The following is an 18,086-nucleotide window of genomic DNA, read 5'->3' on the forward strand; positions in this document are numbered from 1 at the left end:
ATGACGTCGACGGGAGCCGTCGAGCGCCTACTACGCGCCGAGCGCCGTCCTGGCAGACCCGAGGCCGTCGGGCTGTCCCCCGCGGGGGGCTCGACGGTCTCCGTCCGTCCCCATTTTCCGGGGGCGGTCACCGAGGCCCGGAGAAGCCAAGCGACCCGGCCGGGGCCGCCCGGCCGACGGGGCGGGGGCGGGACGACAACCCGGGTCCCTCCGACTCCCGGGCCCGGCCTCTCTCCGCCGAGCCGTCCTCCGCTTCCCGGCCGCTTTACCGGGCGCTGACCGCGCGCGGGCCGCCGTGCCCCGCGCTTGACCTGTGGCGAGGCGTCGCGGGGTCGCGGGTTCTGATCCCGCCCTGCCGCTCTAGCCTGCGGACCGTGTCGCTCTTTATGGCCGTGTCCCGCTTTCCCTCCCCGTCGCCGTGCGTCGTGCGCACGGCGAGCGCTCGGGAAATACGACCCAGTGAACCCGTCCGCCGGGTGACCTTGGGCGCGTCGCTTCCTTTCCCTGGGCCTCGGCGACCTCGTCCGGAAGACGGAGGACGGGGACGGCGAGCCCTACCGTCGGCTCGGATCCGCTCGGGCGCTCGGGACGGACGAGGGGCAGCGCGGCCCGGTGGAGGGAGCCCGGGCTGGGGAGTCAGAGGTCGGGGGCCCGGATCCCGGCGCTGCCGCTCGTCGGCGGGTCGCTTGGCTTCCCTGGGCCTCGGTTCCCTCATCTGGAAGACGGGGATGAAGACCGGGAGCCCCACGGGGGGACGACCCCATTCCCCCGGGTCTGCCCCGGCGCTCGGAACGGTGTCCTGCGCGTAGGGAGCGCTTAACGCGTGCCAGCGTTACCGTTGTCGTCATCGCGGTGCCCGGCGCGTAGCCCTTCCTGTTACTGCCGATACCAATCAGGGTACGCGTCGGGTGCTTGACTAGGCGCCAAGCGCCGCGCCGACACTGGGGGTGGCTTCGGGGTCATCGGATTGTCCCCCGTGGGGCTCCCGGTCTCCGTCCCCATTTTCCAGATGAGGTCCCCGAGGCCCGGAGAAGGGACGCGGCTTGCCCGGGGGGTCTCCCGGCGGACCGGTGGCGGAGGCGGGATGAGAACCCGCGCCCTCCGACTCCCAGGCCCGGGCTCTTGCCACGAAGCCGCCGCCCGGAATTATCATCGTTACTAAGCTCGGACGGGGGCGGGGGGGAGGGGGGGGGAGACCCAGCGCGCCGGGCGTGGAGGGCGCCGGGGCGGGGAGGGGGCTCGGCGCGGCCGTCCGTCCCCCCGCCCCGCCATCGCCCGCCCCCCCCCCCGGCCCGGTTTTCTGCCCCAGTTCGCCGTCACGCGTCCCACCACGCGCACCGCCCTCTGTCCGCCCACCTGCCGCCGGCGCACAAGCCGCCCGGCCTGGCCCCCCGGAGGAAGAGGAAGAAGGGGAGGACGTCGGTCACCCCGTCCCGGGAGACCCCCGCCGTCCGAGAGGAGGGGGCCGGCGGGCCCGAGGCCCGAGAGGACGGCCGCGATGAGGAGGGGGAGCCGGAGGGACCCCCGCGGCGACCTAAGGCAAGGGGCCGGGGGGCCGGGGGGGGGGGGGGGGGGGGACCGGGGAGGCCGGAGGGGGAGGGGTCCCCGTCTCAGCCCCCCTCCCCTCCGCTCCAGTTTTCCGTCGGGAGCGACGAGGAGGACGTCCGTCGGCCCCCGGAGCCCCCCAGGACCCCCGGGCGGAGTCCGGAGCGGAAGCCCGAGGACCCCCAGAGGTACCCACCCGGCCCCGCTCTCCGCCCTCCATCCGCGGGCGGGGGTCGTCCCCCCTCAAGCGCCTGCTCCGGCGGCGAGGACGACGAGGGTTTTCGCGAAGCGCTCGCGGGGGGCCGAGCGCCGGTCTGAGCGCCGACCTCCCCGCGCGGCGAGCGCTCGATGGATCTCGGCGCTCGACTCTCCGCGCGGTAAGCGCTCGGTAAAGACGATGGAATGAGGGAACGACCCCCTCCCCGCGACCCGGAGGAGGGGCTTCCTCTCCCGGCCGCGTCTCGGCCGGCCGATCTTAGCCGCCGTCGTCGTGACGATGTGGGTATTGGTTAAGCGCTGACTGTGTGCGGAGCACCGTTCTGAGCGCCGTCATCGTGTCCTCCGTCATCGCGACGGTTCTGGTGTTCGTTAAGCGCTGACTGTGGGCCGAGCGCCGTTCTAAGCGCCGGGGGGAGGTCGTCGCACGTGGGGCCCGACAGTCTTCATCCCCACTTGACGGATGAGGGAACCGAGGCACCGAGAAGCGAAGCGGTTGGCCCCGGGTCGCCCGGCTGACGAGCGGCGGAGCCGGGATTAGAACCCGCACCCTCTGACTCCCCAGCCCGGGCCCTCTCTTCCGAGCCCCGCTGCTTCTCGTTAATATTCATTCACTCGTTCAGTCGTATTCCTCGAGCGCCGACCGTGCGCGGAGCACGGGGCTGAGCGCTTGGGAGGGGACGCTGCTAACGATAAGAGTATTTGTTAAGCGCCTACCGTGCGCCAGGCACTGGAGTGAGCGCTGGGGGGAGATACACTTAAAACGGGGTTGGACACGGTCCCTGCCCCAGGTGGGGCTCGCAGTCTCCATTCCCGTTTTAACAATAGTGACGCCATTCGTTAAGCGCTTGCCGTGTGCCGGCCGCCGTTCTGAGCGCTGGGGGAGGTGCAACATGATCTTGATTCCATTTACGGTGATGATGTTGTCTTGCCTTTATCTGTCCGTCTCCCCTGATTAATAATAATGATGACGATGATGTCGGTATCCGTTAAGCGCCGACTACGTGCCGAGCACCGTTCTAAGCGCTGGGGGCCATCCGGGGTCATCGGGTCGTCCCACGCGGGGCTCCCGGTCTTCATCCCCATTTTCCAGATGAGGTCACTGAGGCCCAGAGGAGTGAAGGCCACTTGCTCCAGGTCACACAGCTGACGAGTGGCAGGGGCGGGGATTCGAACCCACGAGCCCCGACTCCCAAGCCCGGGCTCTTTCCGCTGAGCCACGGTCGTTGGGCGGGGGTGGTCTCTATCTGTTGCCCAGTTGTAAATTCCCAGCGCTCAGTCCGGTGCTCTGCACGTAGTAGGCGCTCCGTAAAGACCGTCGAATGAATGACTGAACGATCCGGTTGGACACAGTCCCCGTCCCCCGCGGGGCTCGCAGCCTCATCTCCCATTTTGCAGATGAGGGAACCGAGGCACGGGAAAGTGAAGCGACTTGCCCAAGGCCGCACGGCAGACGAGTGGCAGAGTCAGGATGAGAACCCACGACCTTCTGACTTGCGGGCCCACGCTCTGCGCGCTAGGCCGTGCTGCTTCTCACTCCGTGTGGGCAGAGCGCCGTGGTGAGGGCTGAGGGGAGTACGGAAGCACCGGCCTGAGGGTCACCCACCGGGGCCCGGATCCTGATCCCGCCTCCTCCACTTGTCTGCTGTGTGACCTTGGGCAGGTCGCTTCCCTCCTCTGGCCTTCGGCTGCCTCGTCTGTCGAAGGGGGATGGAGACCGTGAGCCCCACGTGGACCGGGGACTGCCTCCGACCCCGTTTGCTTGGATCCTCCGCAAGCGCTCAGTACGGCGCCTGGCGCATAGTAAGCGCTTAACAGAGGCCGTGACTCTTATCAATCGGCGGTAAGCGGCGTGGCTCAGCGGCAACAGCCCGGGCTCGGGAGTCAGGGGTCAGGGGTTCTAATCCCGGCTCCGCCGCCTGTCAGCTGGGGGACTTTGGGCGAGTCGCTTCACTTCTCTGGGCCTCGGTGACCTCATCTGGAAAATGGGGCCGGAGACCGGGAGCCCCACGGGGGACGGCCCGATCACCCCGCGTCTCCCCCGGCGCTTAGAACGGTGCTCGGCACAGAGTGAGCGCTTAACGGATACCGACACTGTTCACGATTGAGCGCCTCCTGTGTGCGGAGCACTGTACTGAGTGTCCGGAAGAGGACAGTGCAGTCGGGGTCCTCTCCGGTTTCTCTTTCAGACTTGCTTGGCAATCCGTGATGATGATGATGATGATGATGATGATGATGGTATTTGTTAAGCGCTTACTGTTTGCCGAGCACCGTTCTAAGCGCTGGGGTAGATACCGGGTCATCGGGTTGTCCCACGGTCTCAGTCCCCATTCGCTTGTATCCACCCCACCGCTTAGTACAGGGCCTGGCCCGTAGTAAACACCCCACAAGTACCGCAGTTATCATCATTATTATTAAGGGCTTACTACTCATTCATTTATTCGATAGTATTTATTGAGCGCTAACTATGCGCGGAGCACTGGACTGAGCGCTCGGGACGGACGGATGGGTGACAGATGGAGACGGTCCCCGCCCTCTGCCGGGCTCACGGTCTCATCGGGGGGAGACGGGCGGACGAGAACGATAGCGGTCGATAGAATCGACCGCTAGGTGCCAGGCGCCGTGCTGGGGTAGATACAAGATGATCGGGTTGGACGCGGTCCCTGTCCCCCACGGGGCTCACGGTCTTCATCCCCATTTTACAGATGAGGCGACTGAGGCCCAGAGAATAAGAAGAAGAACGGTGGCGTCCGTTAAGCGTTTACTCCGTGCAAAGCCCCGTGCTAAGCGCCGGGGAGGATGCAGGGTGTTCAGGTTGTCCCACGTGGGGCTCACGGTCTTCATGCCCATTTTACAGTCGAGGTGACTGAGGCACAGAGCAGTTAAGTGACTTGCCCCAAGTCACAGCTTCAGCGGACGGGTGGAGGAGCTGGGATGAGAACCCGTGACCCCCTGACGCCCAGGCCCGGGATGGAGCCGCGACTCTGGAAACCACTCGCCCCTTCCCTTCTTCCCTCCCCGACCGCCATCCTCAACCGACGGCTCTCCGGGGGGCTTCTTCCCCGCTGCTTTCAAACACGCCCCCGTCTCCCCGAGCCTAAAAAGGTTCCCTTCCCTTGACCCCCCCCCCCCTCCCCCCCGGCTCCCCCCCGCCCTTCCTCTCCAGACTCCTCGGGGGGAGTCGCCTACACCCGCCGTCTCCGGTTCCTCTCCTCGGATTCTCCCCCCGACCCCCCTCCCATCCGGCCTCCGTCCCCTCCGCTCCCCTTTAACCGCCCTCTCGCAGGTCGCCGCCGACTTCCTTCTTCCCGGATCCAACGGCCTCTACCCCATCCTCCTCCTCCGCCTCTCGGCCGCCCTCGACCCCCGGCGAACTGGCTTCCGTCCCCTTCGCCCCGCCGAAACCGCCCCTTTCCGGGTCACCGCCGACCCCCCTCCCGGCCCCCTCCGCCGGCCTCTCCTCCGTCCTCCTCCGTCCTCCTCCTCCTCCTCCTCCGCTGCCTTCGACGCCGGGGCCCGTCCCCCGCTCCCGGAAATGCGATCCGACTCGGTCGGTTCTCCCCCCCCCCCCCCCGTCTCTCCGGCCGCTCCTCCTCCGCCTCCCGCCCCCTCGCCGTGGGGGTCCCCGGGGGGTCGGTTCCGGGTCCCCTTCTCCGTCTCCACCCCCTCCCTCGGAGAACTCATCCGCTCCCACGGCTCCGACCGCCGCCTCTCCGCGGACGGTTCCCCGATCTCCCTCCCCCTCCGCGGTCTCGCATCCCCTCCCGCCTCCGGGACGTCTCTGCTCGGAGGTCCCGCTGTCACCTCAAATTTAAAGCGTCCAGATCAGCCCCTCGTCTCCCCCCATCCCCCCATCCTCCCCCGTCTTTCCCGTCACCGTAGACGGCCCCCCCCCCCCCCCCCCCCCCCCCCCCCCCACCCCCCCCCCCCCCCCAGTCTCACGAGCCTCTAACCTCGGCGTCATCCCTGACTCATCTCTCTCTTTCAACCCACGTAGTCCACGTGCCACCGGATCCCGTCGGTTCCACCTTCACAACGTCTTGAAAATCCGCCCCTTCTTCTCCGTCCGAAATGCTACCGCGTCATTCCCGGGCCGCCTCGACTCCTCCGTCGGCCTCCCGGCCGACCTCCCCGCCTCCCGCCTCTCCCCACCCCGGTCCAGATCCCCCTCGGCCGCCCGCGTCGTTTCTCCACGGAGACGTCGGGTCCGCGTCTCCCCGCCCCTCAAGACCCTCCGTATCAGAGAGAAACGCGTCCCCGTCGGCTTTAAAGGCGTCCGCGGGGTGGCCCCGTCCTCCCCGCCCCGGCCGCTCTCCTCCTCCTCCTCCTCCTCCTCCTCCACCCTGGGCCGCACGCCCCGCTCCTCTCGCGCCGACCTCCTCCCCGCCCCGCCGCCTCCTCCGTCTGGCCGCCGACCCCCCGGCCCGCGTCCCGCCTCCGGCCTGGACGCCCTCCGCCTTCCAATCCCGCAGACGGTCACTCTCCGCACAACCCTCCGAGGAATCCCGCCTCCTCCGAGAGGCCTTCCCCGACTCAGCCCTCGTTTCCGCTTCCCTCCCGCGTCGACTGTGCGCTTGACCGTGAACCCCTTAAAGCGCTTGATAGTCCCGCCACCCCCAGCCCCGCAGCTCTCGTGTCATTCCAAGCGCTTAGTACAGTGCTCTGCGCACAGTGAGCGCCCCACAAATACGCTCGGATGAACGTCCACGCCCAACTGGCATTAGAGAAGCTGCGTTCGACCGGGAGCCCGTCCCTGGGCAGGGACCGTCTCTCTCTCTCTCTGGCCGATCTGTCCGTTCCCAGCGCTTAGTCCGGTGCTCTGCACATAGTAAGCGCTCGATAGATACTATTGAATTAGTGTGGTGGGCGGAGTCCGGGCCCGGGAGTCAAAAGGTCATGGGTTCTCGTCCGCTTGTCGGCTGGGAGACCTTGGGCGAGTCACTTCGCTTCTTGGGCCTCAGTTCCCTCATCCGGAAGATGGGGATGGAGATGGGGAGACCCATGTGGGATAAGGGACCGTGCCCAACCCGATTTGCTCGTATCCACCCCGGCGCTTAGTACGGTGCTTGGCACATGGTAAGCGGCGCTTAACGGATTCCGTCATTATTATTATTATTATTATTATTTTTATTATAAGGAACTGTGTCCAACCCGATTTGCTCGTATCCACTCCGGCGCTTAGTACGGTGCTTGGCACATGGTAAGCGGCGCTTAACGGATTCCGTCATTATTATTATTATTATTTTTATTATAAGGAACTCTGTCCAACCCGATTTGCTCGTATCCACTCCGGCGCTTAGTACGGTGCTTGGCACATGGTAAGCGCTTAACGAATTCCATCATCATTATTATTATTATTATCGTAAGGAACTGTGTCCAACCCGATTTGCTCGTATCCACTCCGGCGCTTAGTACGGTGTTTGGCACGGAGTAAGCGCTGAACAAATTCCATCATCATTATTGTTATTACAAGGAACTGTGTCCAACCTCGTTTGCTTATATCCACTCCGGTGCTTAGTACAGTGTCTGGCACATAGTAAGCGCTTAACAAATTGCATCATCATCATCATCATCATCATTATTATTGTTATTATAAGGGACTGCGTCCAACCTGATTTGCTTATATCCACTCCGGTGCTTAGTACAGTGTCTGGCACATAGTAAGCGCTTAACAAATTGCATCATCATCATCATCGTCATCATCATCATCATTATTATTATAAGGGACTGCGTCCAAGCCCATTTGCTTGTTTCCACTCCAGCTCTCGGTTTAGTGTCTGGCACGTAGTAAGCGCTTAACAAATTCCATCATGATGATGATTATTATTGTTATTAATTCATTTCCTCGTCTGCCTCCCCCTCTGATCTAAAAGCTTTACGTGGACGGAGACCAAGTCCAACCAAGTCTATTATTCTCTCCGAAGCGTTCAGTCCGGTGCTCCGCACGCAGTGGACCGACGGCTCCTTGAGGGCCGGGATCGTGTCCGCCGGCTTTATAGTCCTTTCCCAAGAGCGCTCAGTACAGCGGCCTGCAGCAGCCTGGCCTAGCGGAAGAGCACGGACCTGGGAGTCAGAAGGACCTGGCTCCTTTCTTGTATCCGCCCCGGCGCTCGGTACGGTGCCTGGCACATAGTAAGCGCTTCACAAGTGCCGCTATGATTATTATTAGACCGTCTGCTTCCCGAGAGCAGGGATCCTGTCTGCCAACTCTGTCGTCCTCTCCCGGGCGCTCAGTACAGTGCTCCGCACACAGCGGACCGTGGGCGAGGAACATAATAACGATGGCATTTGTTAAGCGCTTACTGCGTGCGAAGCGCTGTTCTAAGCGCTGGGAGGGAGATACCAGGCGATCAGGTTGTACCGTGTGGGCTCATCGTCTTAATCCCCATTTTACAGATGTGGTAACTGAGGGCCAGAGAATAATAATAATAATGATGATGATGATGATGAGGGCATTTGTTAAGCGCTTCCTATATGACTGTAAGCCCGTCAGTGGGCAGGGATTGTCTCTGTCTGTTGCTCTGCACATAGTAAGCGCTCAATACATACATTAGAGAAGCAATACATACAGTAGAGAAGCAGTGTGGCTCAGTGGAAAGAGCACGGGCTTGGGAGTCACGGGTCATGAGTTCGAATGCCGGCTCCGCCACCTGTCAGCTGTGTGACTGCGGGCGAGTCACTTGACGTCTCTGGGCCTCAGTGACCTCATCTGTAAAATGGGGATTAACCGTGAGCCCCACGTGGGACAGCCCGATGACCCTGTATCTCCCCCAGCGCTTAGAACAGTGCCGGGCCCATAGTAAGCGCTTAACAGATACCAACATCATCATTATTATTATTATTATTATTAATACGTACTATTGAATGAACGAATACATGCAAAGCACTGTTCTAAGCGCTGTGGAGGAGCCAAGTCGATGGGGTTGTCCCCCGTGGGGCTCACCGTCTTCACCCCCGTTTGACCGCCGAGGGAACCGAGACACCGAGAAGTGAAGTGACTCGCCCAAGGTCACCCAGCTGACAAGCGGCGGAGCCGGGATTAGAACCCACGACCTCCGACTGCCCGGCCCGGCCTCTTGCCACCGAGCCACGCCGAACGTGTCTCCCCACCCCGTCGTCCTCTCCCGACCGGTCGGCGCGTCGTTCTGCTCCCGGGAGGTGCGCGTGGCTCAGCCGGGCTTTGGAGTCAGAGGTCGTGGGTTCGCATCCCGGCTCCGCCCCCGGTCAGCTGGGTGACCGTGGGCGAGTCGCTTCACTTCTCTGGGCCTCCGTGACCTCATCTGGAAAACGGGGCTGAAGGCCGGGAGCCCCGCGTGGGACGACCCGATCCCCCTGTGTCTCCCCCAGCGCTCAGAACGGTGCTCTGCACATAGTAAGCGCTTAACGGATACCAACGTTATCATTATTATTATTATTATCGTTACAAACCCCGACGGACCGCCCCTCTTGCCTCCGCAGCCCTCCGGGATCGCGGCCGTGGGCCCCGAGGGGCGGGGAGAAGAGTCGGCCGTGGAGCCCGGCCGCCGGCTACGACCTGAGGGGGCGGCTGTGCCCGGGCAGCGCCCTGGACGGGGCCGGGAGCGAGGACCGCCGCGCGCCCACCGACGAAGCGGAAGCCCGGATGCTCGGCTCGGCCGACCTGGACGACATGAAAAGTGAGTCCGCCACGGCCCGTCCCCTCCCCGGTCGTGGGGACCGCCTCTGATAATGATAATAATGATGTGGGTATCTGTTAAGCGCTTACTAGGTGCAGAGCACCGTTGGAGGCGCTGGGGGAGATCCGGGATCATCGGGTCGTCCCACGTGAGGCTCTTCCTCCCCATTTGACAGATGAGGGAACTGAGGCACGGAGAATAATGATGTTGCTATCTGTTAAGCGCTTACCATGTGCAGAGCACCGGTCGAAGCGCTGGGGGAGACACAGGGTCATCGGGTGGTCCCACGTGAGGCTCACGGTCAGTCCCCATTTTAGAGATGAGGTCACCGAGGCGCCGAGAAGCGAAGTGACTCGCCCGCAGTCACACGGCGGCCAGGTGGCAGAGCCGGGATTCGAACCCACGACCCCTGGCTCCCAAGCCCGGCCTCTTTCCACTGAGCCGCGTGACTTGCCCGAAGTCACGCAGCTGCCGAGCGGCGGGGTGGGGATTAGAACCCGTGACCTCTGATTGCCAAGCCCGGGCTCTTGCCACTGAGCCACGCCGCTTCAGTGACTGAAATGACTTGTCCAGGGTCACCCAGCAGGCGGGGACAAGAACTGGGTTTAGCAGCCAGACCCTCCGCAAACCCGCCCCCCGGCTCCGGTTCCTTTTCTTTAAAATGGTCTCCGTTGAGCGCCGACTCTGCATCCAACACCGTCCGGAGCGGCGGGATAGGTCCCGGTTAATTAGGTCGGACGCGGTTCCCGCCCCACGCTCCGTTCACGCTCCGAGCAGGAGGCCCAACGGGGACCCCCCGTTTTACAGTCGAGGAAACCGAGGCCCGGAAAAGTGAAATGACTTGGCCTGGGTCACGCAGCGAGCACCTGGCAGAGCCGGATCAAAACCCCGGTCTTTCAGGCCCAGATTCTACCCACTAGGCCACACTGCTTTTCCAATTAATAATAATAATAACAATAATAAGATTGGTATTTGCTAAGCGCTTCCTATGTGCCGAGCGCCGTTCTAAGCGCCGGGGGAGATCCGGGGTCATCGGGTTGTCCCACGTGGGGCTCACGGGCTTCATCCCCATTTTCCAGATGAGGTCACTGAGGCCCAGAGAAGTGAAGCGACTCGCCCACAGTCACCCGGCTGACAAGGGGCAGAGCCGGGATTCGAACCCATGACCTCTGACTCCCAAGCGCGGGCTCTTGCCACTGAGCCACGCTGCTTCTCATGAATTCTGCTGTGACTTCTTACTCTTCTCTCCTTCTTTGGCCCATCCCTTCCCCTCGCCCCTCCTGCGATCGGCCACCTCCTAGGGATGATAATAATAATAATAATAATAACGTGCCGGGCACCGTACTGAACGCTGGGGGAGATTTAAGATGATCAGGTTGGATACGGTCAGCCAGGCGGCCAGTTCTTTAAATCGATGCCTGTTTCCTTGTTTTCATATCTGTCTCCCGCCCGTCTCGACTGTGAGCCCGGCGTGGGCAGGGATCGTCTTTATTGCCGTGTTGGATGTCCCCCCCCCCCCAGCGACTGGGTGCTCTGCACGCGGTAGAAGCGCTCAATAAATACGATTGAAGGAATCGGTGATACCTATTGAGCGCTTACCATGTGTAGAGCACTTGAGCGTGCGTTCGATCGTATTTCCTGAGCGCTGACCCTGTGCGGAGCGCTGTAGCGTGGCTCAGTGGGAAGAGCCCGGGCTTGGGGGTCAGAGGTCACGGGTTCGACTCCCGGCTCTGCCCCTCGTCAGCTGGGTGACTGTGGGCGAGTCACTTCGCTTCTCTGGGCCTCGGTTCCCTCATCTGGAAAATGGGGATCAAGACAGTGAGCCTCACGTGGGACGACCTGCTTCCCCCGTATCCACCCCAGCGCTCAGGACGGTGCTCTGCACCGTAGTAAGCGCTTCACAGATACCGACGTTATTGTTATCGTCATTACTAAGCCCTTGGAATGAACAATTCGGCAACAGAGAGAGGCCAGCCCCGCCCAACGACGGGCTGACGGTCTAAACGGGGGAGACGGAGCCGAACGGAACAAAACCACATCATCGAGATCAATAGAATCACGGAGATGTACACCTCGTTAGCAAAATCGGTAGATTAAATCGATTGGGAGAGGGCACTGTCACAGACTAATTCCGTGGTGACGGCCAGCTGAAGGGCTAGGGGGGGAGACGGACGTGAATAGAAAGGAATAACAATAATGATAGTAATAATAATGTTGGTATCTGTTAAGCGCTTACTATGCGCCGAGCACCGTTCTAAGCGCCGGGGTAGACACAGGGGAATCAGGATGTCCCACGTGGGGCTCACGGTCTTCATCCCCATTTGACAGATGAGGCAACTGAGGCCCAGAGAAGTTAAGGGACTCGCCCACAGTCACACAGCTGACAAGTGGCGGAGCCTGGATTCGAACTCATGACCTCCGACTCCAAAGCCCAGGCTCTTCCCACCGAGCCACGCTGCTTCTACTGAGGGAGGTGGACGGAAGGGGTGCGGGGCCGAGGGAGGGAAGATGAAGAAAGGGAGCGAGTCGGGGCGACGCGGAAGGGAGCGGGACGAGAGGAGAGGAGGGCGCGGTCGGGGAAGGCCTCCGGGAGGAGGGGGGCCTGCAGGAAGGATTCGAACGGCGGGAGAGTCGTCGTCGGTGGGATCTGAGGAGGGAGGGCCTTCCGGGCCGGAGGCGGGACGTGAGCCGGGGGTCGGCGGCGGGGCGGGGAGGAGGTCGGCACGAGAGGAGCGGGGCGTGCGGCCCAGGGTGGAGGAGGAGGAGGAGGAGGAGGAGGAGAGCGGCCGGGGCGGGGAGGACGGGGCCACCCCGTGGACGCCTTTACAGTCCCTGTCCCACGTGGGGCTCCCACTCTTCGTCCCCCTTTTCCAGACGAGGGAACTGAGGCCCAGAGAAGCGAAGTGACTGGCCCCCGGTCGCCCAGCTGACGGGTGGCGGGGCCGGGATTCGAACCCAGGTCCTCCGGACTCCCGGGCCCCGGCCTCTACCCACTGGGCCGCGCTGCTTCTCGTCTTAACCTTCTAACGTCGTTAGAGACGATAACGGCAATAACTGTGGTATTCGCTCCATGCTTACTGGGTGTTAAGGACCGTGCCAAGCGCCGGGGTAGATAAGCCAATCGATTGAGAAGCGGCGTGGCTCGGCGGAGCGAGCGCGGGCCTGGGAGGCCGCAGGTCACGGGTTCAGATGCCGACTCAGCCCCTCGTCAGCCGGGTGGCTGTGGGCAAGTCACTTCGCTTCGCCGGTCCTCAGTTCCCTCATCTGTAAAATAAGGGTGGCGACCGTGAGCCCCACGTGGGACAGGACCCGTATCCAACCTTGCTTGTATCTATTCCGGTGCTTAGCACAGCGCCTGGCACAGGGAAAGCGCTTAACAAACACCATCGCTATTATTAAGCCGGAGGCCGAACGGGTAGTGAAACCCCATTTTCCAGATGAGGGAACCGAGGCCCAGAGAAGTGAAGCGACTTGCCTGGGGTCCCGCGGCAGGCAGAGCCGGGATTAGCCCGTAAGCAGAGTAGTTTAGTGGCAAGAGGCCGGGCTTGGGAGTCAGAGGTCGTGGGTTCTAATCCCGGCTCCGCCACTTGTCTGCTGTGTGACCTTGGGCCGGTCACTTCACTTCTCTGGGCCTCCGTTACCTCATCTGGAAAACGGAGATGGAGACCGGGGGCCCCACGAGGGACAGCCTGATGACCTGGTATCTCCCCCGGCGCTTAGAAAGGTGCTTGGCACACAATGAGCGCTTTACGAATACCATTCTTCTACTTCGTATTATTAGAATCCAGCTCTGCCACTTGTCTGCTGTGTGGTCTTGGGCGAGCCACTTCACTTCTCTGGGCCTCAGTTCCCTCATCCGGAAAACGGGGACAAAGAGCCCCACGGGGGACAACTTCATTACACTGTGTCTACGCCACCCCTTAGAAGGGTGCTTCAAGAGTATTTGTCATTCAATAGTACTTATTGAGCGCTTCCTACGTGCAGAGCACTGGACTGAGCGCTCGGAACGGACAGGTCGGTGACAGATAGAGACGGTGCCCGCCCTCTGACGGGCTCACGGTCCAATGTGGGGAGACGGACGGACGAGGACGATGGCGATGAATAGGATCGAGGGGATGAAGGTCTCATTAAAGCAATAGCAAATAAATAGAATCAGGGTGATGTACATCTCATGAACAAAATTAATAGGGTGATGAAAATCTATACAGTTGAGCCGGACGGGTACGGTGCCGAGGGGATGAGAAGGGAGCGCCTAACCAATACGAGTATTGTCATTATTGTCGGTCCCCGGGTCCTTCCGGGCCGGGGGCTCTTTCCACCAGGCCACACTGCCTCAGTAGGGCCATTTCTTCTCCCTCTGCTTGGCGCTGAAGCCGCGTGGCTCAGTGGAAAGGGCCCGGGCTTGGGAGTCTAGAGGTCATGGGTTCAAATCCCCACTCGGCCCCTTGTCAGCTGTGTGACTGTGGGCGAGTCACTTTGCTTCTCTGGGCCTCCGTTCCCTCATCTGGAAAAGGGGGATTAACTGTGAGCCCCCCGTGGGCCGACCCGATGACCCTGCGTCTCCCCCAGCGCTTCGAACGGTGCTCTGCACATAGTAAGCGCTTAACAGATACCGACATTATTATTATTATTATTATTATTACCCTTCCCCCCACGCCCCCCCCAACCGCTTCGCCCTGCAGCCGCTGGACATTCCCCCCTTACCCGTTAACCGAGGCCTGGGGTGGTTGGGACCACCTGTTATCGTGGAGCCCTTGGGGGGGGTGGGAGAGAGACGAGGGGGAGCCAGGGAGGCGGCTCCCAACCCACCGTGAGCGCTCAGTGAATAGCCTTGACTGACTGACCCGGCGCCCCCTTCAGCACTAGCACAGACCCCCCCCTCCCTATCCCCTTCCTCTCTTCAATGATAATAACAGTGATATTTGTTAAGCGCTTACTACATGCCGAGCACTGTTTGAAGCGCCGGGGCAGATACAGGGTCATCCGGAAAGAGCCTGGGCTTCAGAGTCAGAGGTCATGGGTGCGACTCCCGGCTCTGCCACTTAACAATAATAATAATAACGACGTCGGTATCTGTCAAGCGCTTACTACGTGCCGAGCACCGTTCTAAGCGCTGGGGTAGACGCAGGGGAATCAGGTCGTCCCACGTGGGGCTCCCGGTCTTCATCCCCATTTGACAGATGAGGGAACTGAGGCACCGAGACGTTAAGTGACTCGCCCAAAGTCACACAGCTGCCAAGTGGCCGAGCCGGGATGCGAACCCATGACCTGTGACTCCAAAGCCCGTGCCCTTTCCGCTGAACCACGCTGCGCTGTGGGACTGTGGGCGAGTCCCTTCACTTCTCTGGGCCTCAGCGACCCCATCTGTAAAATGGGGATCAACCGTGAGCCTCACGCGGGACGACCCGATGACCCCGTCTCTCCCCCAGCGCTCAGAACGGTGCTCTGCTCATAGTAAGCGCTTAACAAATGCCAACGTTATTATTATCACCGAAGCGGCATGGCTTTGTGGAAAGAGCCCGGGCTTGGGAGTCAGAGGTCATGAGTTCTAATCCCGCCTCCGCCGCTTCTCCACTGGGTGACCCCCGAGCAAGTCACTTCACTTCTCTGGGCCTCGGTTACCTCGTCTGTAAAATGGGGATGAAGACTGGAGCCTCACGTGGGCCTACCTGATGACCTTGTATCTCCCCCAGCGCTTAGAACAGCGCTTGGCACCTAATAAGCGCTTAACGAATACCAACATTATCATTATCATCAGGTTGTCCCACGTGGGGCTCAAAGACTTCATCCCCATTTTCCAGATGAGGCGCAGAGAAGAGAAGTGCTCTGGCCAAGGTCACACAGCAGACAAGCGGCGGGGGCGGGATCAGAACCCACGACCCCCGACACCCAAGCCCGGCCTCTTGCCCCTGAGCCGCGCCGCTTCTCTTTCACCTCGGAGCTCGTTGGGGGACGGGGACGGGGGGGGGGAGTGTTCTTCTTTGGGGAGTGGGGGCCCCCGATTAGACCGTAAGCCCGCCAAAGGGCAGGGACCGTCTCTATCTGTTACCGGCTTGTCCATTCCAAGCGCTCAGTCCAGTGCTCTGCACATAGAGAGCGCTCAATAAATACTATCGAGCGAATGGATGCGTGACCCTAAGTGGAGCAGCAGACAACCGACGTCATGGAAAATGTCCAGGCCCCGAGGACGGGGACGATTCGATGGCGGCGGGGGAAGGGAAGCGTTTGTAGGGCGGGGGGCCAGGGCCGCCGGTGCCAGTGGGCTTTGGGGGTCGGAGACCCCCGGCACCCGGGTGCGAGGAAGGGTCGGGGGGCCCCGGGGGCCCCCCCACCGAGAGCCAGGCGGCGGGGAGGCCTCCAGAGAGACCGCCGATGGTCTCCTGGGCCGGGACCAGGGTCGAGGTGGGGGACGAGCGGGGTGGGGCCGGGCCGGGGGTGGAGGAGCCGGACCCTCGCGGGACCGTTGGGGGCCGGCGGAGCGGCCCGGCCGGGGGTCCGGCTTGCGAGTGACCCCCCCCCCCCCCCCGGGACCCCCGTTTGCCCCCGACCCCCGCCGCCCTAGCCCGCCGCCACCCAGCCCTGCGGCCCCTCGTCCTCTGCGGCCTGGCCTTCCCGCCTCGGCCCGCCCCGGCCCTCCCCGGACCCTCCTGTCGTCGAGGAGCGGCGTGGCCTAGTGGGGAGAGCCCGGGCCGAGGAGTCAGAGGACGTGGGTTCTAATCCCGGCTCCGCCACCCGTCTGCCGTGTGACCTTGGGCGGACCGCTACGCTTCTCTGGGCCTCAGTGACCCCCTCTGGAAAATGGGGGGGAGACCGTTGAGCCCCACGGGGGACAACCTGAATAGCTGGTATCTACCCCAGTGCTTAGAAAGGTGCTTGGCACATAGTAAGCGCTTAACAAATATCATAATAATAATAATAATAATTATTCCCCAGCCCTCCCCATCCCGGCCCTCCCCCACTCCATCCCTCCCTACCCCATCCACCCTGGCCCTCCCCTGTCTTAACAATGATAATAATTGTGATATTTCAGTTCATTCATTCAATAATATTTATTGAGCGCTTACTAGGTGCAGAGCACTGTACTAAGCGCTTGGAATATACAAATCGGTAACAGGTAGAGACGGTCCCTGCCCTTTGACGGGCTCACGGTCTGATCGGGGAAGACGGCGCTTCCTACATGCCAGATACTGTACTGAACGCTGGGGTGGATACGAGCAAATCAATTTGGACACAGTCCCTGTCCCGCATAAATGATAATAATAACGATATGGTGTTTGTTAAGTGCTTACTACGTGCCAGGCACTGTGCTAAACGCTGGGGTGAATCCAAGCAAATCGGGTTGGACGCAGTCCCCGTCCCACCCGGGGCTCACGGTCTCCATCCCCATTTCCTAGATAATAACGTTGGTATCTGTTAAGCGCTTACTGTGTGCAGAGCACCGTTCTAAGCGCTGGGGGAGATACAGGGTCAGCGGGTTGTACTGCATGAGGCCCACAGTCTTCATTCCCATTTTGCAGATGAGGTAACTGAGGCACAGAGAAGGTAAATGACTCGCCCCCAGTCCCGCAGCTGCCAAGTGGCAGAGCCGGGATTCGAACCCACGATCTCCGACTCCAAAGCCCGGGCTCTTTCCACTGAGCCACGCTGCTTCTCTCACCGAGGCCCAGAGAAGTGAAGCGACTCGCCCGAAGTCACTCAGCGGGCAAGTGGCGGAGCCGGGATTAGAACCCGGAACCTTCTGACTCCCAGATCTGGGCTCTACCCGCTACGTCAGCGTGGCTCAGCGGAAAGAGGGCGGGCTTGGGAGTCAGAGGTCGTGGGTTCTAATCCCGTCTCCGCCATCTGTCAGCTGTGTGACCTCGGGCGAGTCACTTGGCTTCTCTGGGCCTCTGGTACTTCATCTGTCGAACGGGGATGAAGACCGGGAGCCCCACGGCGGACCACCTGATCACTTCGTATCCATCCGGCGCTCAGAATGGTGCTCGGCACCTAGTAAGCGCTTAACAGATGCCATCGATGCACCGTGCCGCGTGGGGCGCACGGTCTGCATCCCCCTTTTCCGGAGGAGGGAACCGAGGCCCGAAGACGTGAAGTGACTCGCCCGAGGCTTGACCCTCTGACTCCCAGGCCCGGGCTCGACCCGCTAGACCCACTAGAGAAGCAGCGTGGCTCAGTGGCAAGAGCCCGGGCTTTGGAGTCGGAGGTCGTGGGTTCGAATCCCGGCTCGGCCACGTGTCAGCTGGGTGACTTGGGGCAAGTCGCTCAACCTCTCGGTGCCTCGGTTCCCTCATCTGGAAAATGGGGATGAAGACCGAGAGCCCCACGTGGGACGACCCGATTCCCCCGTGCCTCCCCCAGCGCTTAGAACGGCGCTCGGCACATAGTGAGCGCTTAACAGACGCCGACGTTATTATTAGACCACGAGAGTCTTCCCCGGCCACCCTGGTCGTCCGCGGCCCGGCCCGGTGTGTCCCCGGGGCCGGTGGAGCCCCGGCACGGAGCAGGAGCGGGGCGGTGCCGGGGGGCCGGGCGAGGGCGGGACCCGGGACGTGAGCGGGCGGAAGCAGCAGGGACTAGACCTGGGAGTGGCGTGGCGTAATAATAATAATAATAATAATAATAATAATAATTACGTTGGTATTTGTTAAGCGCTTACTCTGTGCCGAGCGC

At 61.8% G+C, this 18,086-nt stretch overlaps 1 protein-coding gene across 1 annotated transcript in view; it reads left to right on the forward strand.

The window, feature by feature from the left end:
- SLC4A3 (solute carrier family 4 member 3) overlaps positions 1 to 18,086 on the forward strand; it is a 61,858-nt gene continuing 43,772 nt past the window's right edge. The window contains exons 1-4 of the mRNA XM_029063219.1: positions 1 to 46; positions 1,310 to 1,539; positions 1,636 to 1,733; positions 9,220 to 9,416. Coding sequence (XP_028919052.1) covers positions 1 to 46; positions 1,310 to 1,539; positions 1,636 to 1,733; positions 9,220 to 9,416 — 571 coding nt within the window. The remainder of the gene's footprint in view (positions 47 to 1,309; positions 1,540 to 1,635; positions 1,734 to 9,219; positions 9,417 to 18,086) is intronic.

The sequence above is a fragment of the Ornithorhynchus anatinus genome, chromosome 1, assembly GCF_004115215.2.
Source record: "Ornithorhynchus anatinus isolate Pmale09 chromosome 1, mOrnAna1.pri.v4, whole genome shotgun sequence".
Classification (NCBI taxonomy): domain Eukaryota; kingdom Metazoa; phylum Chordata; class Mammalia; order Monotremata; family Ornithorhynchidae; genus Ornithorhynchus; species Ornithorhynchus anatinus.